This window comes from Sitophilus oryzae, unplaced genomic scaffold (genome assembly GCF_002938485.1).
Source record: "Sitophilus oryzae breed Bouriz unplaced genomic scaffold, Soryzae_2.0 scaffold_1058_pilon_pilon, whole genome shotgun sequence".
Classification (NCBI taxonomy): domain Eukaryota; kingdom Metazoa; phylum Arthropoda; class Insecta; order Coleoptera; family Curculionidae; genus Sitophilus; species Sitophilus oryzae.
The window spans coordinates 1,298,787-1,326,247 of NW_022145680.1; the positions used below are offsets into that span (position 1 = coordinate 1,298,787).

General features: G+C 36.2%; 1 protein-coding gene across 1 annotated transcript in view; it reads right to left on the minus strand.

Annotated features, from left to right (window-relative positions):
• The window catches only part of LOC115876007, a 155,309-nt gene that overhangs the window by 76,496 nt on the left and 51,352 nt on the right, over positions 1-27,461 (minus strand). The window contains exon 2 of the mRNA XM_030891670.1: positions 1,953-2,096. Within this exon, the coding sequence (XP_030747530.1) occupies positions 1,953-2,096 (144 nt within the window). The remainder of the gene's footprint in view (positions 1-1,952; positions 2,097-27,461) is intronic.

Genomic DNA, 27,461 nt, shown 5'->3' on the forward strand with positions numbered 1-27,461 from the left:
AGTTGGGGGGATAATTACGCAGTCTAGTATTTTTACATTAGGATTTCTTTGATTACAGGGAGCTTCAGATATTAGATTAGGGGGTACAATTTTGCTACATGAGGGTTTGCATGCCTCTGTAATTTCCTCGGTATTTTCCGTAGCAGGCTCTTTTAAGAAGTTATTTTTGGTTGTGCCTCAGAGGTATTTGAAGAATTATTGCTTACCTCTGATTTAACCTCGGATTTAACACTGTGATTATTACTAATTTTTGGTATAAATAATTTATTTGTTATATCAAAATGCTTTATCAAGTGTGTTTGAAAATTTGAGCTTACCCAGCGTACCTTTGTAACTCTTGTTTTTGTGGTTTTTGTAAAAGGATGATATTTTATTTGTAAAATTACTTGCTTTTTACAAAAGCAGGTTATTTTGCATATTAAAGTCGATCCCGAAATCGAGTTTGCCTCGAAGTTTGCAGTAGAATTTGGAAGTAAAATTGATGTGCTAAAAATAATGTTATTAAACAGACTATTGCAGTTTAGAGTGCTCCAGAGTTCATCACCAATTTTTTACTTTAACCATTGCTTTCGTATTTTAGAAACTATATTATTTTCTTGGGTATAATCAGTTTCCAAAACATGTAGAGTGATATCTTCTGAAAGACTTCCAGAACTAAACGATTTTGTCAAAGCCCACCTTTAGATTCCAGATATATTTTTCAGTATCAGCTTTAGACGTACTTGGGGCTAGAAATATAGATATTTTTCAGTATTAGCTTTAGAAGCAAATGGGCTAGAAATGATGCAATCAGTTTCCCGGCCATCGTGGCCACATGCGTCTAATCCAGCGTTGCCAGATGTCCAACAAAATACCTGTTTAACACCAGTTTAATACCAAATAAAACCAGTTTATCACCAAATAATACCAGAGTTTATTACCGAATAATACCAAATTAGAACCAAAAATACCAAATTAGTACCAAAAATACCAAATTAGTGCCAAAAAATACCAGTATTACTAAGTGTTTGTACAATAAATACCACCAGCGGTTTGCCCCTCTACCTAACCTAACCTAAGCAAAACAAGCGGAGAGTTTTTCAGCAGGATTACAGGACGTCGTTGCAGCTACCATTAGCCAATTATTTATATTATTATTAACCGCCGAGCTAGTAACATAACCTAATATTTTTACATTTTCAATTTTTGACTTGAATTAAGCTGTCATTTATGATTGATAATTGTAAGAAATTGTAAAACATTCAATTTTAATCTCAAAATATTCAAAGCGCATTAATGAAACAGAGAAAATAAAATGCGCATTAATGAAACAGAGAAAAATGAAAAAATAACAAGAGAGTGAAATCAAAGCAATAAAAACACGCTTATAGAGTCCTTTGATTGCTAGACATTACCCTAATTTAAAGTCCTCCGACCGCCAAATCAATTTTTAGGTGATTCGTTGAATTATAGTGTTCGTTGCTTGCTTATTTTGCATCTAACGTGATTACAGTTGGGGGTTGAAACCTTTGGTGTTACACAGCAAAATAAAACACTAAATCACCACAATACACCACACTTTTACTTTTACAATGTAATCTAACGTGTCAATACCACACTTTTACTTTTACAATGTAATCTAACGTGTCAAAAATGTTTATTTTCGTATGCAATAAAATGTATCAGTATCTAATAGCGGAACTTAGATTGGGAAAAACAATAGCACACATTAAAATTGGTATAAAATAAGGGTGGTATTTCTGCTTCTTAAAAGTTAGGCCGAAGAACCGTCGTACATGAAAAATTTACCTCGTTATTTGGCGGCATTCATGTTAATAAATATGTAAAACAATATAACGACGGTTCTTTTTTCGTCAATTCTTGTAATACTAATTTACTTTATATTAAACAATACAACGAAGGTAAAAGTTTCCATTGTCATAATACAAACTATGTTTAGAATTAAAACTTACCTATTCCACATTTGTCAAGATGATTTGTGACCGGAACTTCCGGTCGGCACAGGCATTTCCCTTGCAAGTCATCGCACACCGACCCCTCGAACCCGCATTCGTCTGTTGACCCACATTTGTCTCCAAACTTCTTTTTTGCCTCATCTGAAATGGATACAATTATTAATTATATTATAATATTGTCAATATATAATTATATTATATTATAAATTATATTACGTTACTTTCTATATTTTTTGTTTACTTTTGTTTTATTTACCAATGGAATTTTTTCTCGAATTCAGAGTATATTAAAGTCAACAGTTGAGGCGTCAAGTTGCAAAACCCGCCTTATCGATTTTTAAAAAAATGGCCTAATGACATATATTAAGAGTGGATGGACAAATCTACATAAACATAATCTCAAACTGCAGTAAAAGTCGCCTTTTCCTATATAAATTTCACTACAAATACACTAAAAATACTACTGCAGCAATATCCGTCTTATCCACTTATATTTGCTTTTCATTTGTCATTATTGTTACAAATCCCACATTTTTTCATAAGCTTTTTACACAAGTACAATATTACTACTGACGTCTTTTCAAATCCTTACTTAATTTTAATAAAATATGATGCAAATACCGAATGATCATATCATACCGTATGATCGAAAAAAAAAACGGCAGTTGGCTAGGAAATGACGATCGATGACATTTCCCATTCCATCCCCCATTTCAATATTTGTTAAAGATATTTAGATTATTTTTTTTCGATTTTATTATTCAATATAGTTGTCTTTGATGGAAATGCAACGATTATATCGGTCATACAATTTTTCAATACCATTTTTATAGTACGATTTGTCTTTAGCCTCACAATAGGCCTCAGTTTCGGCGATTACTCCTTCATCAGGGCTAAACTTCTTTCCAGCGAGCATTCTCTTGAAGTCCGCGATCAGGAAAAAGTCACTGGTGGCCAAATCCGGAGAACTCGATGGATGGGGAAGCAATTCGAAGCGTAATTCATGCAATTTTGCCATTGTTATCATCGATTTGTGACAAGGTGCATTGTCTTGATGAATGAGCACTTTCTTCTTTTTCAAAAGGGGACGTTTTTTCGCGATTTCATCCTTTAAACGCTCTAACAATGCTATGTAATACTCGCTGTTGATGGTCCTACCTTTTTGAGGTAGTCAATGAATATTATACCATGTGTATCCCAGCCATACCCTTGCCGAGTGTTACGTCTTTTCACGCTGTGGAGTTGGATCATTACGCGCAGTCCACTCGGATGACTGTCGATTGGACTCTGGAGTATAATGATGGAGCCATGTTTTATCCATTGTAATATAACGGAAAACCTCATCCTTATTACGATTGAATAACGATAAACATTGCTTCTAATTTTTGATTGTGAGCACGCGCGGCACCCACTTTACACATAGCTTTCGCATGTCCAAATATTCATTCACGATATGTTCAACACGTTCCTTTGATATCTTTAGAGTCTCAGCTATCTTTATCAAGTTTACTGTCATCCAAAATTATTTTGTGGACTTTTGATGTTTTCGTCGGTAATAGCTTCTATTGGGCGCCCACCCCATGTATCGTCCTCGGTGCTCATTTCGCCTCTTTTATACTTAGAAAACCACTTGATTTTCCTGGTGCAGAGTCCGAATAATATTTATCAAGCCAAGCCTTAGCTTCAACAGTATTGACCGTCAGCTGTGAAGTTTATACACATATATTTTGAAGGTTAGGGCTTACTAAAAATCATATGGATTTAATTCTAGTAGCGTCATTTATATGCCAGCCTACGAACTTTTCAGCCCACTGTAGTTCAATTTTTTGAGTTGTATGGTAAGAAATTAGAGAATGTATTACAGATGAGTTAGAATTATTTAAATCGTAAGTAAATATATTATCTACACAAGTGGAACTGTGAGATGTTAGTCTAGTTGGTTCAGTAATAGTATACTTAGATTAATTATATTATGATTCACTCGTAGATTTTAAAATGAACCATTGTTTACTATTTTTTAGTGAATCTATATTAAAATTACCCATAAAAAATAAATTACAGTTTTTTTGGAAAACATTATACAGAGTTCAAATTTCTTTCTAAATGTTTCGAACTCACCAATTGGAGGCTTATAAACATACACAACTACATGCTTTGAATCACCAATCTTAAATTTGCACCTACAATACTAATAAAAAATATTCAAAAACATTCTTTTCTGCCTCTGCTTAAAGTGTAGTTGCTTAATGCATCTTCAGACCAGCCACCAGCCAGGTCGCTGCGACCAGTAATACCATTTACCATTAAATCAAATGATACAACGCGCACTACCGTCTGGTCGCACTACAGCTTGGTCGTAAGCTGTCGCAACTTGGTCGCAGCGGAGACTTCTTCTAGAGAAATTGGTTTCCTCGATTGAGTATCTGGGCCTTTAAGGGACTTGCATAATGACTGTAAGATCTCATCAAAGGATTCAATAAAGATCTGTGTATAGTTTGTACATTTTTCGTTGTATTTCCGCAAATCTTGATAAAAATATTTTCAACATTCCATTTTTACTACGTGTTTGTATCAAAGGGTGCACCCAAAATCTTTTCTTTTTAATTTTTCTTCGTCGCAGCAGATACACAATACTTGCAACTTGTTCGACATTTATTTTGCAACTGCACTGAAACTAGTCGTTCAGCTGGACGCACATACAGTAGTGGAAAAATGTAGAGCAACTTTTGAAAAAATAATAAAATTTAAGTTTGGGGTGCAGTATAAATTTTTAAATAGTATTAATATTCTGGCAAATTATAGACAAATATATTCAAGATAAAAGATAGTTAATTTCTTTGCTTGCTACCATATTGATAATATGTTTTTTGGATTATATAGTAATTAGGCATTAAACAATCGCTCATTATTGGAATAGGGTTTTCCTCTGATTTTCCGATCCAAGATTTCACAGAGATTCTCAATTGGGTTGAGATCAGGGGATTGGGATGGCCATGCCAAAACACTAATGTTTTCTCTTCTGAACCATTGCTTGACGTACCTGGAGGTGTGCTTCGGATGATTATCCTGTTGGTAAATATGCCTTAGAGGCATAACTTCGTCAGCATAGGGACCATTTGGGTTTCCAAAATTTATCTCTTATATTGGAATCTATCCATGTGGCCTTCTATTTTGTATATTGGCCCCATTCCATACCCCGAAAAACAGCCCCAGACCATCACTGACCCACCTCCATGTTTTACCGTAGGGTATACATGCCCTACGGTAAAACATGGAGGTTGGGGTTGAGTCGTTCATTTTTAGGATGTCTCACATAGGCCATCTCTCACTCACATAGGCCATAGGATACCATCACTTTTGAATAAACAAAACTTCGATTCATCACTCCAGATGACATTTATCATGATACATGATATTAAGTGGTCTTGCACTCCCTAGTGTAGATGTGTTCGTGCAAAATTGAGGCGGGCACGTCTATTTTTTTTCGATAGGAGAGGTTTTTTGGCTGGTCTTCTGCCAAATAGATTAGCTTCTAGTAACCTACCTCTCACAGTCCTAGAAGTTAACCGCAACTCCAAGCTGCTCAGAAATACGATGAGATATTTGACTGGATCCAATAAAAGGTTCGTTCTTGGCAATTTTCACAATTTGTTTGTCTTGATAGTGACTAGTTTTTCTGTCTAGTTATTTCTAGTCTTCCACACTTCTTTTTAACTGAAAAATCTCCCGATGCACGATATTGTTTAATAATTCGAGAAATAATGGATTTGTTTAAATTAAATGTTTTTGCCAAATCATGTTGTTTCCGACCATTTCTATAACAATTTATGATTTTTTCTTTGATTTCAGCGGATAAATGCTTTCCTCTAGACATTTTTACAAGCAAGCATTCACTAGTAAAATGAAGCAAAAATAAAATGCAAATGAAATATATCTAACTATCTGAATAGTTGCTCTACTTTTTTCCACCATGCAAATCTATTATCAGTATAAACAACAGCATAAGAAAAAGTTGCTCTACATTTTTCCACTACTGTATGTACGCAATACATCCGTGGTCGCAGAGCCTGGTCGTCAGTGCGTTTAGACTTGACCACGCATGAGCTGAGCGCTCTCGGCTCCGTTCAAATTAAAAACTTATTTTTCGACGAATGAAGTGATCCACTTATGCGCGCACAGCAGAGTTGTGTTGGCGAAAAGCGAAAATAATGGACGACCAAGAAATAGTCGGGGCTGCAGTCATTGTTAAGCGCATCTTAATTATTAAAAAGAAGAAAAATCGAAAACATCGTCGCTGGTGGTAATTTACTGCAACAATTTAGTGTCTGAGGAGGGCTATGATTAGCTAAAAAACTTTACAAGAATGACCAGGCCCGACTTTGAATAGTTACAAAATTTAATAACACCAAAAATTACGAACAAAAGATACAAATTTTAGAATAGCAATTTCATTAACATCGATATATTCAATATTAATTTTATTTACAAGGTCTTGCCATGCGTTATTTTTTTTTTGGTTTTTTAATAATACGAACAATGTTTAACATTCCATATATAGGCAACTTTCCATATTCTTCAATTAATAATAACGAAGATTCATTGATCCACTCCATAATTTTAATAAAGAAGTAAAAAAAATCACACACGCATGCACGAAAGCAGAAAAAACAAATTGCCGGTGCAAACTGAACGTTCGCGCACATATAAAATCCCTTTGAGCACGGACCAAAAACCGACACCAGACGGCTCACGTTCGCGGCTGCTCGCGCACAGGTAGATTCCGAGTGAGCGTGCGCGCACCACCAAGTCAAGTGTAAACACACTTGAGCATTCGCAAAGGATCAGTGCTTGCATGCTCAAGTCTAAACGCACCATAAGAACAATATCATATATAGAAGTTTCTCGTAAGCAACATCATACAAAAATAATTGTACAATAAATATACTTAAAAATCAAAACGTAAGTGTATAAATACACCAATATAATAATATACTATCAAGTCACCTATAGCAGATCTATATATCATAAAAATGTATATAATTATAGTACAAATATTAATAAATATAGAATACAATAAACAAAGAACCTAATGCAGTGGTATTGCATTAGGGTACGCTCACAAAGAAAGCAGATTGCCTGATTGAGCCAATAATTAAATGCGCTTTAAAACACACCCGCACACAGACAAAACAGGTCAGCGCTTGTTGCCTGTGAGTGATAGAGCTAAATATTTTATTCCTAAAGGTAGTTAATTATATATTTTTAATTATTTGTATCCTTAAGGTAGTTAATATTTGTAATTAATATTTGTATCCTTAAGGTAGTTAATTCTAAGCGTCTGTCTGTCCAAACTTTTTGCACATTAAGATCAACGGTAGAAGTCGTATTTAGAAATACGCATATTCAAATTTTAGTAAACTATAATTAATTATCTTGACTAGTATATAAAATATGAACATCACCATTTATTTATCTTTTAATAGAATGAATTAAATAAGTAAAGAAATTAATTCATAGGTAGAATTTAAAAAGAATAATAAAATTTAAAAGAAATCTACCACACGAGTACAGTCTCAATTTTCAACAAGCGTCATTGGTATTCTGATCACGTTTTAAAGCTTCCTCTAGTGGAGCTGTCGTCACGAAACGTAGATTTTTTAGGGATAAGAACTCTATAGAAACACCACGTACTAAAATTGACTTGTTTTATATTTGTTTTAAAAATAATCTCTCTAATCTATTAAATATCTATTTACTAGTAGTTTTATTAGAGTTTACAGTGTAAAAAATGTTTACTTTTACACTGACCAATTATGTGTCATTAGGGATTTATAGAAAACGTTTTTCGAATGAGCTAAGTAGTTTTGTTCATTTATCAAAATTTCCATTAATCATAAAAGTTATTTATTTTTCGTCTCTACAAGGTGAGAATATAATTTTTGACTTTATGCTTTTTTTTCTTCACTTTTTTGCTACCAAATCACTAGCTATTGACCTCGTTTAGGGGGTGATCGTAAATCATTTATGCAAGTTAATATCATATAATTAGAAAATGTAATTTAACACACTATGTATTTATAAAATGCGAGGATACACAAAAAGTAACTAAATACAAGATGAAAATAAAAAAGTATTTCAAATATACATGGTTGTTCACCACATACGACACGGAGTATTGTAGCTAAACGATTAGATTTTTACAAATTGTAAGTTTTGGGTTCATTGAAGGACTATTAGAGTTACAATTTAAAAATATTTTTACAAGATACAGAGTGTCCCAAATAAGTAAAAAATATTATAGTTGTATTTTTTTAAATAGAACACCCTGTATATTATTCTTTTTTTAGATTCTACGATTAAAATAAAGATGAATTTGATTAAGGTTTATCATACTTAAACCTTACCGTTTTTGAAATATTTTCAATTTTATGAAATTGCAGTAAACATTTTAAGGCTTCATTTCTTCAAGGGTATCAAAGTTTTTAAAACTAAATATTTACTAAAGATTTCGTATATCGATCACATTTCAAACGAAAATGTCGAAAGTCCTGCGGAAAGCTGGTGTCGAAAGGCAACTGCTTAATACGCTATCATCATCATCATCATCACGCAGCCCCCTTTCACGTCCATAGTTGAACATAGGCCTCCTCCAAACGTCTCCAGTTCTCGCGGTTTTTAGCTGTTACAATCCAGTTAGTTGTTATTCGTTTCAGGTCGTCGGTCCATCGGGTGGGAGGTCTGCCTTGGCTACGCTTGTCGGCTCTTGGTCTCCACTCTATAAGTCTTTTGGTTCATCTCCCGTCTGCCATTCTAGCAATGTGCCCAGCCCATCTCCACTTTTGTTTTGTGATTCGCTGGATAATGTCATCCACTCGCGTACGTCGGCGTATCTCTGCATTTCTTACTCGATCTCTCAAAGTCAGGCCAATCATAGATCTCCCCATCCGCCTTTATGTCACTCTCAATTTTTCTGCGGTTGATTTTGTTAGAGTGAGTGTCTCGGCGCCATAGGTCAAAACCGGGAGGATACATTGGTTATATGCCTTTCTTTTCAGGTGTATTGGGATATTTGCTCTAAAGATGTCCCTCATTTTTCCGTAAGCCGCCCATCCCAAGGTAATTCGTCTAGCCAGTTCACAGGTTTGATTATCTCTGCTTATTTTGATCTCATGGCCCAAGTATACATATTTGTGGACTAATTCTATTCTGTTTTTGTGAATTTGTATGTGTTCGCTGGGCACCATATTAGACATTATCTTAGTCTTGTTAAAATTTATTGTTAGTCCAATCTCGTGTAATGCATCGTTAAGTTCTTGAAGCATGTCTTTGATCTCTCCCAGACTATCTGACACTATAACGATATCATCCGCAAAGCGTAGATGGTTGAGTATCCCTCCATCGATAACTATTCCTTTTTGTTGCCAAGCCAGCATTTTGAATGCATGCTCAAGAACAGTAATAAACAATTTTGGCGACATGGTATCGCCCTGCCTAACTCCCCTTTTTATTTTTATCTGGTTAGTTGTGGAATGTAGATTTACAGTTGTTGTAGCATTGTCATATATGTTTTTTATTATGTTACAATATCGATGGTCGATTCTACATTCTTGTAGCGCTGTTAGGATGGCCGGTAATTCTACCGTATCGAACGCTTTTTTAAAATCGACAAATATCAGTGCTAGGGAACGATTGTTAATACGATAAAGACGCGGAAAATGTCATATTTGGGGCACATTTTGAGAGGAACTCGTTACGCCATCGCCATTCCGAAACTGGGCCTGCAGAGCAAAATTGAGAGTCGAAGAAGGCCAGGAAAAAAACAGCACTCATGGCTCCGGAACATCAGGGATTGGAGCGGTAACCAAATTCCGTCAAGCAGAAGGCAATACCCTTACAATCAATTGAAGAGAGTGTACAACTGATCCCCAACGTGCAAGATTGCATATGGGTCCGGAAGAAGAAGAAGAACTTAGTTGTAGAATGTAGAATGTTTAGGAGGGGAGTTAATCACCGCGACCTTATAGATCTATTGTGTGTTCCCCTTTCTTGAGTTATAACGAGTTATAACTCATCATACAGTCTCAGGGCTTTAAGAAAAGCCAGTATCTGAGACGACTCCATCCTCGACATCAGACGTACCAAGGTTCATGGCACGAATGGTCGTCGTCTCGGCGCACTCAGTGATAAGGTGTTCTGGTGTTTCCCCATTTTCCCCACAAAATCTGCATTCGCCGTTGTTTCTCAGTTTCAGCCTACTGAGGTGTTCGTTGAGGAGACAGTGTCCTGTTAGAAACCTCGTGACAATCCGAAGATTGTTTTTACTTAAATCAAGGAAAACCTTTGATTTTTCTCAGTTATAAGTTCTAAGGAACAAGAACTTAGTTAGGAGAACAGTTTTTTTTTTATAAGAATATGACATTTCAATACGGATAAACACCAAAGATGGGTAATATAATTGATCTGATCAAGTCACTCAAGAAATTAGGAAAATTAAAAAAAAACGGTGCTGTGATTTGAAAGTAGTAAAAAATGATTGGTTAAGACGTTCGTACATAATATTCACAGATATGTATTTGAGAAGTATATTTTTACAAAAAAAAATGTGAAGACCTTACCAGGCGATGCAGAGAATAAATAAACTGTTTTATTTGGTTTAGCTCAAGCTGCACTTCGATGGCACAAGCCTGTCCACTCTGTATTAAAATATTTTCTCGATAATACGAATTGCCAGGAAGTCCAAAAATGAACTGTGTCATAATCCGATAAGTTATGTATAGTCTAGTTGGCGATGCTCTAATCAATGATTAACATATTTCATTAAATTTAGCTGATTTTATGTCATTTATCATGGAATTTCTTTGTAGAAAAATTGTAATCCAATATTCGTGCTTTTTTCAATTATTGCAGAAATCAAAAACGCTACTTAGAATATTCTAGGCAAATCTTCAATCAATAAATTTAATATTGTGTATGCATATCAGTAGCTTAATCCAACTTTGTAACGAAGTTACTACCAAGCCAAATTTGCAACGAAGCTACTTTCTGAGCTGCGTTACTGACGCTTAAGTTTCTTGTAGTGTTACTTATAAGATCTCGGGCGCCACCTCTAGTTAATAAGTGGTTAGAGGCCCACTAGTGCCGGTTCGGGTAGCTTTTAAATAGTGGAGAAGTATGGCAGTGTTACAGTTCTTTTAGCTCAGAGGTGGGGAAAATAAATTAAACGATTATCAACAGTTATAAAATAAAGAGTGGGTCGTGTTTTCCAAAACTATTTACAAGTCAAAGCTTTATTTTAAATGCAATAAAAATGTCTTCCTTCTTCGGAAAGGCGGAAGGCACGGCGATGTGTAGGTGGCTAGTTGCGACACCCAGCGCTTAAATTGGCTCCGATGCGTAGAGTCTCGTCACCGGGTTGGAGCAAATCTACACAGAAAAGAATATTAATAAAAACTACGGACTGTTAGGGGAAGGACGGCACTCCCAAGTTAAAAAAATAATATATTCTTAAATAAAAAAAAAATAATTAATGTTAGAATTTGTCATAAATTCAGAAAGGGAAAAGAAAACAAAATTTACTTGAGAGTGTTAGTGAAAAGAATTTAAAATATTCTATTAAATGTTTTAATCAAAATATTAAAATAAATACGGGTGTGCAAATAAGAAAATGTTTTAATAGTGGTCTAATTAAATTAAAAGTACGGTGGAGCTAATAAGAAAATATTCTAATAATTATTTATTTAAATTCAAAGTACTAATAAGAAAAGACTATAAAAATTATTTATTTAAGTTAAAAGTATGTCGGGGATAAAAAGAAAATACTCTAAAAGTTATTTATTTAAATTAAAAAGTACGGCGGGGCTAAGGTCTAAATATGACAACGAAAAGAAGTATACTAACACGAAATTAGGTCTAAAATGAACTGCGGAAAATTATAAGAGTTCAGCAAGTGTATCTATAGTGAAGGGATCGGTGTGTAAGAAACCTGCCGGGATATATCACATTCACAACTTCCCCACGTTTCCTAATCTTCACTAGAGGTATACCGCTTAATTATTAAGAGAACTGACAGAACGGTTTACTGCGGATTGTTTTCGGAAAAAGAACTGAACTAATGATAGTTTATCTGAGCAATCAATGAAGAACCTGGAGTTCGAAGCAACCTGCCGGGATATATCACACTCACAACTTACTTATTTTACCAAGTCTTCATTAACAACCCAGATATGTTTTAAGTGATTAAGAAAGAAAAGTCTAAGACCCGACTTAATGATTTATTGATTAAATTACCAATAAGAAATTTAGAGTTTGAAACAAACTGCCGGGATATCTCACACTCACAGTTTACTTGCCTTTCCAAGTCCCTATTGATAACTCAAGCGTATTTGGTTTTACGGATTTTCTATTGATATTTAAAATATTTCTTTTTTTACTATTGGAATTTATTCTAAAATGTTTAGACCTTGCCACGGTACAGGATTTCTTTCTGAAAAGAGAAGAAAAAAAAAATAAAAACCAAATAAACAATAAATTCTCGATACTCAATACTATACCATACTAGTGATGTAAAAATTAAAAGTGATGATTAGTGATGTAAATATTATACGAAAAGTAATCGTTATAAAGTAACAGTTACTTTACGAGGACTCAAAGTAACGCTTACTCTTTGAATTTAGAACTCGTTACTAAGCTAATTCGTTACTTTTGCGCCGGCAGTAATCGTAATCCCTGGAAATGCACGAACCGAGGACTCAAAACTCAATACTGAAATATTCCTTACTTCGACGTAGGTCTAGTTGTTATCAATATGTTTATGTTTAAAGTGTTGACTTGACGCCGGCCAGTTTTTTTTGGATGGTAAATGTGTGATATTTTTATTACAATTATTATGGATTGGCTCATGCCGACCCGGAGGCGGTCTGTCCCTTTGCCGTTTGTTGTCGCTTTTTATTTATAGAATAGAATTGTTTATTTAGATTAACATGTCTTAGATATTAATTAAAAATGGATTCACGTTAGTTACAAAAAATGTTACCAAACCCAACCAGATAGATTATATTCTCTCTAACTCGAGATGGAGAACCTCGTTCAGGACAGTACGGACTTACCCCGGAGCAATATGTGGCTCGGATCATAAGTTACTGGCAGCAAAGATTCCAGTAAAAAATGTTGTAAGAAAACCAAGACCAAATCAGATGGAGATCCCCGACGTACCACATTTCCAACAAGAACTACTGAAAACATCGTGGAACATTAACAAGAACACCCAACCCCTACAGATTTGGATAGACTTTCAAAATTATCTGAGTAATGCCACTTCTCGACAACTAAACAAAAGACAAAAAAACAAACATTGGATTTCTGACAGCACATTGCTAAAAATTGAACAAAGACGAACATTAGTGCAAAGTGGTATAAAAATACAAGATGAAAAAGATAAATATAGAAAAATAAATACAGAGATCAAACACAGTTGCACCATCGACAAGAACAACTACTATAAAAAATATGCCAGGAAATAGAATCTCACGCTTTCACAAATCAACCAGGGGATCTATTTAAAAAGATAAAGTACCTTACAAGAGAATTCAAGCCAAAAACATGGGCAATAGAAGACGATCGAGGACAACTTAAAACCGAAATTAACGAAATAGTGGAACGATGGCGAACATACTGCGGAACACTGTATAAAGAAAAAGATCCTCAGCCTAGTTCCTCTTTCCACAGTGATATAATTAATGAAGAACCAGACATACTGAGATCGGAAATTGAAGCAGCAATAAAAAACCTAAAACATCATAAAGCCCCGGGACCAGATTACATCACGGCCGAAATGCTCCAAGCGTCGGGAGATTTTGGTGTGGACATCTTGCACAAGTTATGTAATATGATATGGCATACTCACCAATGGCCATCAGATTGGACCGATTGTTCCATAATAACCATCCACAAAAAGGGATCTCCAGCCAAATGCGACAACTTTCGTACCATTGCGCTAATTTCACATGCCAGTAAGATTCTTCTTCATATCATTAACGAAAGGTTAAAACCGTATATTCAACCACAAATCCCTCCAGAGCAAGCAGGATTCACAAGAGGTCGAGGAACACGTGAACAAATTTTGAATGTCCGTCAGATTATCGAAAAGGCCCGAGAATTTAACAATCCGCTCTATGTTTCTTTCATAGACTATCGAAAAGCTTTTGACAAAGTCAAATGGTCAAAACTATGGATGGTTCTTAAAGAAATGGGCGTGCCTCTTCATTTGATTTCATTGATCCAGAATCTCTATGTAAATACCAAAAGTAGAATTACCATCAATGGCGTTACTTCGGAAGACTTCCAGCCTACCTGTGGTGTTAGGCAGGGTGCATACTATCTCCTCAGTTATTCAATATATATACTGAATATATCATGAGAAGGGCATTGGAACATTGGCAAGGGGGGATAACAATTAATGGGCACAAAATTACCAACCTCAGATTTGCAGACGATACGGTCCTTCTAGCGGGAAACGAGGAAGAGTTACTGCAGCTTCTAAAATTGGTTGAAGACGAAAACGAGAAACCTGGACTTGAAATTAATACCTCTAAAACAAAAAATATGATTATCGACAGGCAAAACAACAACAAACCTGATGTAGTGAGCAATATATATATATATATATATCTTGGGTCACTTATAAACAACATGGGATCGTTAGAAGGGGAAATAAGAAGAAGATGTGAAATGACAAGAGTGGCAGTGCGAAAACTCTCAAAGATATGGCGAGACAAAAACATATCTAAACACTTAAAAAAAAGGCTTGTTCACTGCTTAATATTTCCTATATTAATGTATGGCTCCGAGTCCTGGACGATGAGACAGTCAGAAATGAAAAAAATTGACGCAACTGAGATGTACTGTTGGCGACGAATGCTCAGAATTCCCTGGACTGCCCGGCAAACCAATGAATCCATAATCCAAGAACTGAACATCACAGAACGCCTCTCAACTTCTATACAGTCACGTATACTTAAATATTTCGGTCACGTTATGAGAAGGGATACTGACTGTATGGAAAAACTCATTATACAGGGCAAGGTTCCGGGAAGAAGACCAAGAGGCCGCTCGCCCTCCCGATGGATAGACCAGCTATCAAAAATCACCCACAAGCCACTGCACACGCTTGTACATGAAGCACAAGACAGGGAATTATGGAGACAAACCTCAGACACCACCTGACTACTACATTCCTTTTGTAGGAATAAAGACAGAGAGAGAGATCATGGAATTTCTTTGTAGAAAAATTGTAATCCAATATTCGTGCTTTTTTCAATTATTGCAGAAATCAAAAACGCTACTTAGAGTATTCTAGGCAAATCTTCAACCAATAAATTTAATATTGTATATGCATATCAGAAGCTTAATCCAACTTTACTTTGTAACGAAGTTACTACCAAGCCAAATTTGCAACCAAGCTACTTTCTGAGCTGCGTTACTGACGCTTAAGTTTCTTGTAGTGTTGCTTATAAGATCTCGGGCGCCACCTCTAATTAATAAGTGGTTAGAGGCCCACTAGTGCCGGTTCGGGTAGTTTTTAAACAGTGGAGAAGTATGGCAGTGTTACAGTTCTTTTAGTTCAGAGGTGGGGAAAATAAATTAAACGATAATCAACAGTTATAAAATAAAGAGTGGGTCGTGTTTTCCAAAACTATTTACAAGTCAAAGCTTTATTTTAAATGCAAAAAAAATGGCTTTCTTCTTCGGAAAGGCGGAAGGCACGGCGATATGTAGGTGGCTAGTTGCGACACCCAGCGCTTAAATTGGCTCCGATGCGTAGAGTCTCGTCATCGGGTTGGAGTAAATCTACACAGAAAAGAATATTAATAAAAACTACGGACTGTTAGGGGAAGGACGGCACTCCCAAGTTAAAAAAGATAATTTATTCTTAAATAAAAAAGAATAATTAATGTTAGAATTTCTCATAAATTCAGAAAAGGAAAAGAAAACAAAATTTACTTGAGAGTGTTAGTGAAAAGAATTTAAAATATTCTATTAAATGTTTTAATCAAAATATTAAAATAAATACGGATGTGCCAATAAGAAAATGATTTAATAGTGGTCTAATTAAATTAAAAGTACGGTGGAGCTAATAAGAAAATATTCTAATAATTATTTATTTAAATTCAAAGTACTAATAAGAAAAGACCATAAAAATTGTTTATTTAAATTAAAAGTATGTCGGGGATAAAAAGAAAATACTCTAAAAGTTATTTATTTAAATGAAACCAAATAAGCAATAAATTTTCGATACTCAATACTATACCATACTAATACTGAAGGTTACCTTGCGGGCGTTTTCTGAGCGACGGCGGGTATTTTGACTGCTAGGCGGCGGCGGTGTCTCGGGACCTGGCTTCTGCTGTTGGTGCTGGGACTGCTTCGGCTGCTGGTGGTGGTGGTGGTGGTGGTGGTGTAGGAACTGCGGTGGCTTCTTCTCGGTTGCTGGCTGGGTTAGGAACGGCCTTCCTCTGGCTTGCGCGTCGCTTCTTATTTTCCCCAGTACTTCCCTCCAGTTGAAAACCGTCGTGGTGGAGCGTGCGCCAAGCGGTGTGCGCGTCTCGATACACCGATCTAGTACCAGCGGTACCAAGCGGGCTAATTATTCGGTTCTCAAATAAAATTTTATTTAAAAAGTACTATTTTCTCGAAAAAGAATCAAATTTTTCTAATGTACGGAAGAGTAGAAAGATAAATTAAATAAAGAAAATTCGTAATCGGCGGAAAAATAGAAAAAAAATTAAATTAAATATATATATATATATATATATATATATATATATATATATATATATATATATATATATATATATATATATATATATATATATATATATATATATATATATATATATATATATATATATATATATGTCGGACAGGTCAGTGAACATTGGGTCCTGACCGGTATTCGGGATGTCCATCGAGATGTTGTTTGCGGCCTTCGGCCCTGTGTACATGTAATTTCTCCTCTGGCCGGGCGGAAAGATCGACGGATGGGCGGTGTGATTGTAGGCTGTCCACACTGACAGTCCTTAGACATTGTACCTGCTAACCCGGAGGCGGAACAAAAAATTACCGACTTTCTTATATGCAAGTTTATCGTGTGTGCCTTGGATAGCCGCAACGCCAACTTTACTAGGGTCAGTCGGTCCAGCAGCATACGGGGAGTCATACCTCTACTCTAGCGGGTTCGGGCACTCCTCAAAAGTTACTCTCCTTTTAAGCAGGGACGTGTTCCGCAGAACCTCTTGTAATTCCCTTGCCAGGGTTGTCGTTGAGGGTTCCGGAACGATTGTGTCTTGGTAACCGGTGCTGGATGACTCGGACATTTTTATCTGTCAAAAGAAAATTAAGGAATGATTATTTAATAACAAGACTTCGTCGTAGTGAAGTATTTATTGAAACAAAAAAAATTAAAAGAAAAAAAAACTCTACACTCTTAAGAAAATTAAATAACAAAAAAATAGAAATATATGTAACATATCATTTGTTTATTTACAATCCGATTTAAAACAGTTGCCCTGGCTACGCTCCACCCAGTCTGCGAGTCGGGTCTGCTCTCTGCCCTTCCGCACTGCTGGTGCCGGTGGTACCGAGCAAGTATCCGCAAGGCGGCTAGGCGTCGTCTCCGCCTTGTCTGTGGCCCGCCGAGTTCCAAAGGTCTTGGCTAATTTTTTTACCATGGACTCCCTCTGTCTTTTCTGCTGCTCCATCTGAACATGCCTGGCCAGTAATATTGAGTAGCAATCCGAGTTATGGTCTTTGCAATTCCTAAGTGTCCAGCAGTCGGTTCATCGTGGTTTTCTCTAAGTACGGTCAAACGAGCTGATTTTGGACAACAGAGTTTCCACGGATCGGTTGACGGGTTCTCCTTCATATTGCTGTAGTCAAAGAAATGTCAATATAACCGGTTGTTTTGAATACGATAATCGGGATACATATCAGGTCTTGATGGGACTTCTGCCATTTTACGTGAATACCAAGGACATTGTTTGTCTTCGTCTACGGCGAACAATGTTTCAGCTGAAATTTCTGTAGATTCGGTCGGAATCGGATCTCTGGATAAAGCGTCTGCTACTTTATTCAAAAATCCTTTACGGTATCTTATCTCGAAGTCGTATTGTTGAAGAAACACATTCCACCGTGCTAGTATTCCACTTGGATTCTTCAAAGAATGTAACCATCGTAGAGATTGATGATCGGTGACTACGGTGAATCGAGTACCTTCTAGATAAGGTCGCAATTTCTCGATTCCCCAGACAATTGCAAGGCATTCCTTTTCTGTGACTGAATAATTCTTCTCTGGAGGCGAGAGTGTCAAGCTTTCAGCCAGCGTACGCAATAATATGATCTCCGTCTATGTGGTGTTGAATGAGGGCGGTACCTAGTCCGGCGTCACTTGCGTCGATTTGTAAGGTAAACGGTTTCTCAAAGTTTGGGCAAGTCAGAATAGGAGCTTTGATGAGATGTTTTTCAGACTTTCAGAACTGAAAGCTTTCTATTGTTCTTCATTCCATTGCCAGCGGATGCCTTTCTTTAGAAGTCGGTTCAGTGGCAACGCTATCTGAGAAAATCCCGGCACAAAACGCCTATACCAAGAACATATTCCCAAAAATCGTCGTAAACTCCGGACGTTAGTCGAAGCGGGTAGATCTTGTATAGCTGATATCTTGTCCGGTTCGGTCTGTATCCCATTGGCGGTTACTAAATGTCCCAGATATCGTAACAATCTTCTTCCAAATTGACACTTACCGAAAAAACAACACAAATTGACAAAGATAAACCGGGTACACGTTAAGGATTTAAAAACCGCTTTCTAATCTTTATTTTCAGCATGCCGAAAACAAACCGCCCGACCAGCCGCCTCAAAAAGATTGCCCGGGGAACCTCCCAGGGGAACGCCCGCTCCGCCAGTGGTACATTTAATGTCGATGCGACAGGAGGCCGCCAAGGTGGAGCAGCAGAAAAGACAGAGGGAGTCCATGGTAAAAAAATTAGCCAAGACCTTTGGAACTCGGCGGGCCACAGACAAGGCGGAGACGACGCCTAGCCGCCTTGCGGATACTTGCTCGGTACCACCGGCACCAGCAGTGCGGAAGGGCAGAGAGCAGACCCGACTCGCAGACTGGGTGGAGCGTAGCCAGGGCAACTGGAGCCCTGCACTAATCAGAGCTCTAGTCGCTCTGAGACCCGCCAACGCTCCACCTAATAAGAGAATACGGTGGAAATTGCGTACGACAGCAGGGCAAAATATTCACATAAATCTACCGAGGGTTGACGGCACCGTACCGACACACGGCGAACCGTTTTAAATCGGGTTGTAAATAAACAAATGATATGTTACATATATTTATATTTTTTTGTTATTTAATTTTCTTAAGAATATAGAGTTTTTTTTTATTTTTTTTTGTTTCAATAAATACCTCACCACAACGAAGTCTTGTTATTAAATAATCATTCCTTAATTTTTTTTGACAGATAAAAATGTCCGAGTCATCCAGCACCGGTTACCAAGACACAGTCGTTCTGGAACCCTCAATGACAACCCTGGCAAGGGAATTACAAGAGGTTCTGCGGAACACGTCCCCGCTTAAAAGGAGAGGTATGACTCCCCGTATGCTGCTGGACCGACTGACCCGCTATATCTACCAGTAAAGCTAGGCCTGTGTTGGCGTTGCGGCTATCCAGGGCACACACGATCAACTTGCATAAGAAAGTCGGTAATTTTTTGTTGCGCCTGCGGGTTAGTAGGTACGATGTCTAAGGACTGTCAATGTGGACAGCCTACAATCACAGCGCCCATCCGTCGATCTTTCCGCCCGACTAGAGGAGGAATTACATGTACATAGGGCCGAAGGCCGCAAACAACATCTCGCTCGACATTCCGAATAACGGTCAGGACCCAATGTTCACTGACCTGTCCGACATGCAAACGCCCATACAAAATAACAAAAAAAATTGGTCGGTAAAACATTTATTTTTTTTTAGATTTTCTTTTAGAAATAATTTTGATTTTTGAGAGTAAGATATACATTTTTTTTATTAAAGTTTACCGGTTAAATTAGGAAAAAAAAGACAAATAAATTTTTCTTATTTATATATATATTATGGGGGGTATGTAACGAAGTTACTATTTATATATATATATATATATATATATATATATATATATATATATATATATATATATATATATATATATATATATATATATATATATATATATATATATATATATATATATATATATTTAATTTTCTTTTTTCTATTTTTCCGCCGATTACATTTATCTCTCTACTCTTCCGTAGATTAGAAAAATTTGATTCTTTTTCGAGAAAATAGTACTTTTCAAATAAAATTTTATTTGTTGGATTAACGTACGAACCGAACTCATTAATTAGCTTAAAAAGCGCTAATTAATAATTGAACGCATTCCACGCGCTCGATGCAGCCCGCTTGGTACCGCTGGTACTCGACCGGTATATCGAGACGCGCACACCGCTCGGCGCACGCCGCCACCACGACGGTTTTCAACTGGAGGGAAGGACTTGGAAAAATAAGAAGCGACGCGCCAGCCATAGGAAGGCAGTTCCTACACCACCACCACTACCAGCACCAGCAGCAGCCGAAGCAGTCCCAGAACCGACAGCAGAAACTAGGTCCCGAGACACCGCCGCCGCCTGGCAGTCAAAATACCCGCCGTCCTCCGCTGTCGCGTCGCTCCGAAACCGCCCGTAAGGTAACCTTCAGGATTAGTATGGTATAGTATTGAGTATCGAGAATTTATTGTTTATTTGGTTTTTATTTATTTGTTTTCTTCTCTTTTCAGAAAGAAATCCTGTACCGTGGCAAGGTCTAAATATTTTAGAATAAATTCCAATAATAAAAAAAGAAATATTTTAAATATTAATAGCAAATCCGTAAAACCAAATACGCTTGAGTTATCAATATGGACTTGGAAAAGCAAGTAAATTGTGAGTGTGAGATATCCCGGCAGTTTGTTTCAAACTGTAAATTCCTTATTGGTAATTTAATCAATAAATCATTAGGTCGGGTCTTAGACTTTTCTTTCTTAATCACTTAAAACATATCTGGGTTGTTAATGAAGACTTGGTACAATAAGTAAGTTGTGAGTGTGATATATCCCGGCAGGTTGCTTCGAACTCCAGGTTCTTCATTGATTGCTTAGATAAACTATCATTAGTTCAGTTCTTTTTCCGAAAACAATCCGCAGTAAACCGTTCTATCAGTTCTCTTAATAATTAATCGGTATACCTCTAGTGAAGATTAGGAAACGTGGTGAAGTTGTGAGTGTGATATATCCCGGCAGGTTTCTTACACACCGATCCCTTCACTATAGATACACTTGCTGAACTCTTATAATTTTCCGCAGTTCATTTTAGACCTAATTCCGTGTTAGTATACTTCTTTCCGTTGTCATATTTAGACCTTAACCCCGCCGTACTTTTTAATTTAAATAAATAACTTTTAGAGTATTTTCTTTTTATCCCCGACATACTTTTAACTTAAATAAATAATTTTTATAGTCTTTTCTTATTAGTACTTTGAATTTAAATAAATAATTATTAGAATATTTTCTCATTAGCTCCACTGTACTTTTAATTTAATTAGACCACTATTAAAACATTTTCTTATTGGCACACCCGTATTTATTTTAATATTTTGATTGAAACATTTAATAGAATATTTTAAATTCTTTTCACTAACACTCTCAAGTAAATTTTGTTTTCTTTTCCCTTTCTGAATTTATGACAAATTCTAACATTAATTTTTTTTTATTTGAGAATAAATTATTTCTTTTTAACTTGGGAATGCCGTCCTTCCCCTAACAGTCCGTAGTTTTTATTAATATTCTTTTCTGTGTAGATTTGCTCCAACCCGGTGACGAGACTCTACGCATCGGGGCCAATTTAAGCGCTGGGTGTCGCAACTAGCCACCTACACATCGCCGTGCCTTCCGCCTTTCCGAAGAAGAAAGACATTTTTTTGCATTTAAAATAAAGCTTTGACTTGTAAATAGTTTTGAAAAACACAACCCACTCTTTATTTTATAACTGTTGATTATCGTTATCCTCACCTCTGAGCGCTAAAAGAACTGTAACACTGCCATACTTCTCCACTGTTTAAAAGCTACCCGAACCGGCACTAGTGGGCCTCTAACCACTTATTAACTAGAGGTGGCGCCCGAGATCTTATAAGCAACACTACAAGAAACTTAACGCAGCTCAGAAAGTAGCTTCGTTGCAACTTGGTAATAAGAAATTATACTAAATCTTAAGATTAAAATATACATATAGAAGGAAAAAAATATTGGAATAGCCAGTATACCACCAATGTTTAAAAATCAAAATATCTGTTTTATTTAAGTTATCGGTATAGAGCCCTCTTTTTTATTATGATACACTTGCTTATGAAAAAGTTTTCAAAAAAGAAGTGTATCATAATCTGATAAGTTATGTATAGTCTAGTTGGTGATGCCGAAATTAACTTAAATTTTTCCCTGAAAAAAACCTCATAATCGTGTTTCTGGGGTTGAAATATACTACCCCTAAAAATATTTGCACCTATTTAAGACTCACCCTGTATAATAACAATCGAAATACATAAGAAATTTCAAAGTAAATTAAACCACACATACTAATTGTTATTGTAATCTTCTTGGAATATAGTCACTGTATCACCCAAATTTAAAAATCAAAGTATCTGTTTTATGTAAGTTAGTGGTATCGAATCCCCTTTTGTTTTCTTCTAAATTAGGCTAAAGCCTCTTCCTTCGTCAGTTTTGCTCATACCTATATGATATTACACCATTCTTTAAGGGCCTCCTCTGTTGTCTTCTTTTTCTATGCAGTATTCATTCGTAATATTTTCTATTTTGCATTCTTTTCTTATATCTGCGTCTTCGTGCTGGTTGCCAGGCCACAGCAATGTGGTGGGCTATCAAGACGCAGACAAACTCGCTAAAGAGGGGCCAGGAGAGAGGCCGTGTCAGATTTGGTTTGGTTTGCAACCCACCACTCCTGACGATTATCGAATGAATTAGACTATCGAATGGTTACTGAATGAATGATTTCAACTATTGAATAGTTTTATTCGAATAAAATCATTCATTCATTTGTATACTAAAGCATATGTGACAACCTCGCCGTGCGACTAAATGGTTATCGTTGCGCCACGAGCCACGACTATCGAATGTTTTGATAAATGAAATTTAGTATTCGTTTGATTTTTGTGTGCGTCAGTGCATTATTAGTTTTTCCAAATTTTTATAACTTCGCCTTGTAAATACTATGCTATTTTTGCGTTTATTAAAATATTTAAAATAGTAGTTTTTTTTAATTGACGATTGTGTGCGAAATGGTCAAAATTTTTCCGAAAATTTGTGTGATTTTCCGTAGCCCGATCTTTCAATTATTTAATTGTATATGGTATATTATGGTTAGGTTAGATTGCATTTTTTTAATGGGAAATTTTGAGAAGTAGCAATTTTTAAGAGAGATGAGATGAACTTACAATTAATTTTGAAAGAACTATAGGAACTATCATCAAGGCTAAGCGGCAAGAGACATGGCAACACCGTGAGGACTGCGCTACAGCTCCAAGACTGTGGCCAGTACGATAGCAAAAAGACAAAACAACTACTGGAGCACAAAAAAACTAGTACGCATAATTGTATGTGTCATCACTGGAAAGTGTCCCACGGGGGTAAACCTTGTGAGATGGATCTTCCAACGACGACTACTGCAGAGAATACAGAGAGGAAGAATAAAACCATCGAGCATCTGCTGTGCCACTGTCCGGCACTGGAATAACGAGGTTTAAAACTTTAGGGCAAGGTTTTTTTGAGGGACTAGAGGAAGCAACATCTGCGACATCGGGAACTGGGAGAGCTGGAAGTGCTTTAACGCAAAGAAAGAAAGAGAGCAAGGTTTTTTTACAATACCTGATATTTTTTGTACAATAATACAGGGGTATCGCAATGGGTCCAAGGCCTCCTCATATTATATCTGCGTCTTTACCCTATAAGGCTTGTCCCTATAAGTTTTCATTGCAGTTATTTTAAAAGTCTTCTTGTTTATGATGTATGTCATTATCGGCTTTGTCGTTATGTATATTCTTGTTTTTGAGATTATGATCAATACGTTTGTTTTTCCATCTGAGTTGGGTGAGGTATCTTGTTTATCTTTCTTACTTGTCGAACTTGTTCTTATACTTTGCCTAACCTATTATCTTCATATTCAGATACTGAAATTTAAGTTGTTGCTGTACTTGTCCAACAATTTTTATCTTAGATCCATAGGTTTATTTGAAACTATTAGTTTTTCTGAAGATATCTTATATATATATGTTATATTTCTTAACGGCCATGTTGAAAATATATATAAAAAGTTTTTTTATTAGAATAAAACAAATAGGTACGGTATTTCTGTTCTTATATTTTAAACAACTTTAGAGTATAAGGCGCTAAAGTTGCACAAGTAAGATTTTTTAATTTTTTCCTTTAATTTATTACATAAAAAGTAAGGATGAAAAGGGACATAAAATATAGGCAATTTCTCGAGAAGACGCCTCTAAATTGTAAAATTGAGGTCCAAATACGACACGTTAAGCTCCGGCTCCAGAATGCATGTCAAAATTGGATTATGCTAAGCAGACTCATTTTGCTGGGGATTTTATGGTAGACGGGTGCGAATATTATAAGCTAAGTTTAGTTCATTGACAAACTTGTATAAATTGAGGATTGCTTTCTATTAGGAATTTTTATTCAAATTTGGTTTTGTTATAACCATCCATTAGGTTTTCCGTTTGGGTTATATTTAGACATGTTAAATATATTTTTTCTTTGTTTCCTCCGGGAGTAATTATACCTCCTGAAACTTTACGCAAATTTGTTTTACGAGTAAAAACCACTGACAAGCTAGTTTCCTTTCGGATTCAACGCAGCCGTCTTTTACAAAAAATAATTTAACAGTTGTACAGTTGTAACAAAATATACAGTTGTAATGATCCTTTTACAACGTACTTACCTTTTTCTAAGTTACGTAGACCAAATTTTAACCTCTGTTTCAAGGTCCGCAGTTCCACTGAAATAACTTGAATACGTCCCTGTAGTATCATTATTTTCTATTATATTTCTGAAGGTTTTGATATAAACAAAAGATAATCTGTTTTTAATCTCTAAAGTTTCTTTTTGAAGTGAAACTTTTTTACACGCAATGGGAGTAAAAATTGAAAATCTAATGTCATATAAAATATTATATAATGGAAAAGGCGGGACTTAATATCTTACCGCTACTTTACGACAAGTCTTGTTTATATACTCTGCGCTGTGCTCGACATATTGTGGAAATACCCAAGCTCACCTGATGATGGGGTAGGGCCCCGAAACCGGTAGTGAAAGCAGGTTGATCCACATTATGTCGAACACAGCGTGGAATTAATTTCTATATTAGCAGTTCAAGGCAAGAAACTCTTATATAATTTTATTATATACCTAAAAACTGCAAGAAATTTATTTTCCATTATATAATTTGGGCTGGCCGAAAAAAGCCTTTATTTACTATCGATAGTTGTGCTCGGTGGTACGAAAGTACTACCATTGCACGCAGGCCGCTATCTCGCGATGCGGGACTTAATATCTTACCGCTACCTTACGACAAGTCGTGTTTATATACTCTGCGCTGTGCTCGACATATTGTGGAAATACCCAAGCTCACCTGATGATGGGGTAGGGCCCCGAAACCGGTAGTGAAAGCAGGTTGATCCACATTATGTCGAACACAGCGTGGAATTAATTTCTATATTAGCAGTTCAAGGCAAGAAACTCTTATATAATTTTATTATATACCTAAAAACTGCAAGAAATTTATTTTCCATTATATAATTTGGGCTGGCCGAAAAAAGCCTTTATTTACTATCGATAGTTGTGCCTCGGTGGTACGAAAGTACTACCATTGCACGCAGGCCGCTATCTCGCGATGCGGGACTTAATATCTTACCGCTACTTTACGACAAGTCGTGTTTATATACTCTGCGCTGTGCTCGACATATTGTGGAAATACACAAGCTCACCTGATGATGGGGTAGGGCCCCAAAACCGGTAGTGAGAGCAGGTTGATCCACATTATGTCGAACACAGCCTGGAATTAATTTCTATATTAGCAGTTCAAGGCAAGAAACTCTTATATAATTTTATTATAAAATATTATATGATATTCGAACAATTTAATTTTTGAAATAGATACCACATGTCTTCTCTTTATGGCTCACAGTGGCTGTGGTAATCACTAAATTTGTCGTTTTAGCTATACACATTTTTTTGACAGGCAGTTTATTTCCTCCAAAAATCTTAAATATTTTTTTCTCAAAAACGGTTAATGTTAGGTATAGAGTGTTTGATATCAAAATTCATAAAATTTTACAGAAAATTTAAGTATGTAATAAAAAATAGGGGTACCCGTTTAAAATAAGAGAGTTGCTGCCAATTTCCGGTATTTCCGGAAGTGCCGCTATATTGAAAATATTTTTAATCGATAGACCTCGTTGTGAAACAGTAATGTGCAAAAAATCCCTGATCTAGATATTGTAGTTCACTAGAAACTTCGAATGCACGCTCAGCCTGGGACACCCTGTATACTTGCGATTTTAATAATGATTTAAATACGTGAGATTTTTCTACAATAAAATACTAAATTGGTATACCACCTGTCGAATTTATAACCATACAAGATCGGTACCAAAAATATATGTATATGGTACTAGTATATGTCGTCTTAATGTGTCCACGTTCTATGACATTAATTGCAAACTCGTGGGTCATTAATTGTATCAATTTTTCTAATGTAGTTTTTAGAAGAATGAATGTAGAATTTTTAGGAGGGGAGTTAATCACCGCGACCTTACAGATCTATTGTGTATTCCCTTTCTTGAGTTATAACGAGCTATAACTCATCATACAGTCTCAGGGCAAAAGCCAGTATCTGAGACGGCTCCACAGAGGCCAGCTCTCCATCCTCGACATCAGCTTGGTACCAAAGTTCATGGCACGAATGGTCGTCGTCTCGGCGCACTCAGTGATAAGGTGTTCTGGTTTTTCCCCATTTTCCCCACGGAATCTGCATTCGCCGTTGTTTGTCAGCTTCAGCCTACTGAGGTGTTCGTTGAGGAGACAGTGTCCTGTTAGGAACCTCGTGACAATCCGAAGATTGTTTTTACTTAAATCAAAGAAAACCTTTGATTTTTCTCGGTCGTAAGTTCTGAGGAACTTTTTCGAATGTCTTAGACCGTTGAAGGACACCCATTCCAAGTTACGGATGGAGTCTTCCAGATTTTTCAGTTCCGCTTTCAGTTGGTTCCCGTTTGGAAAACAGAACGGTTCTGGTCCAGTTAGTGGAGTGTTCGCTTCTTTCCTAATTTGTTGAGCTTTTATAGGCATTCTTTGAC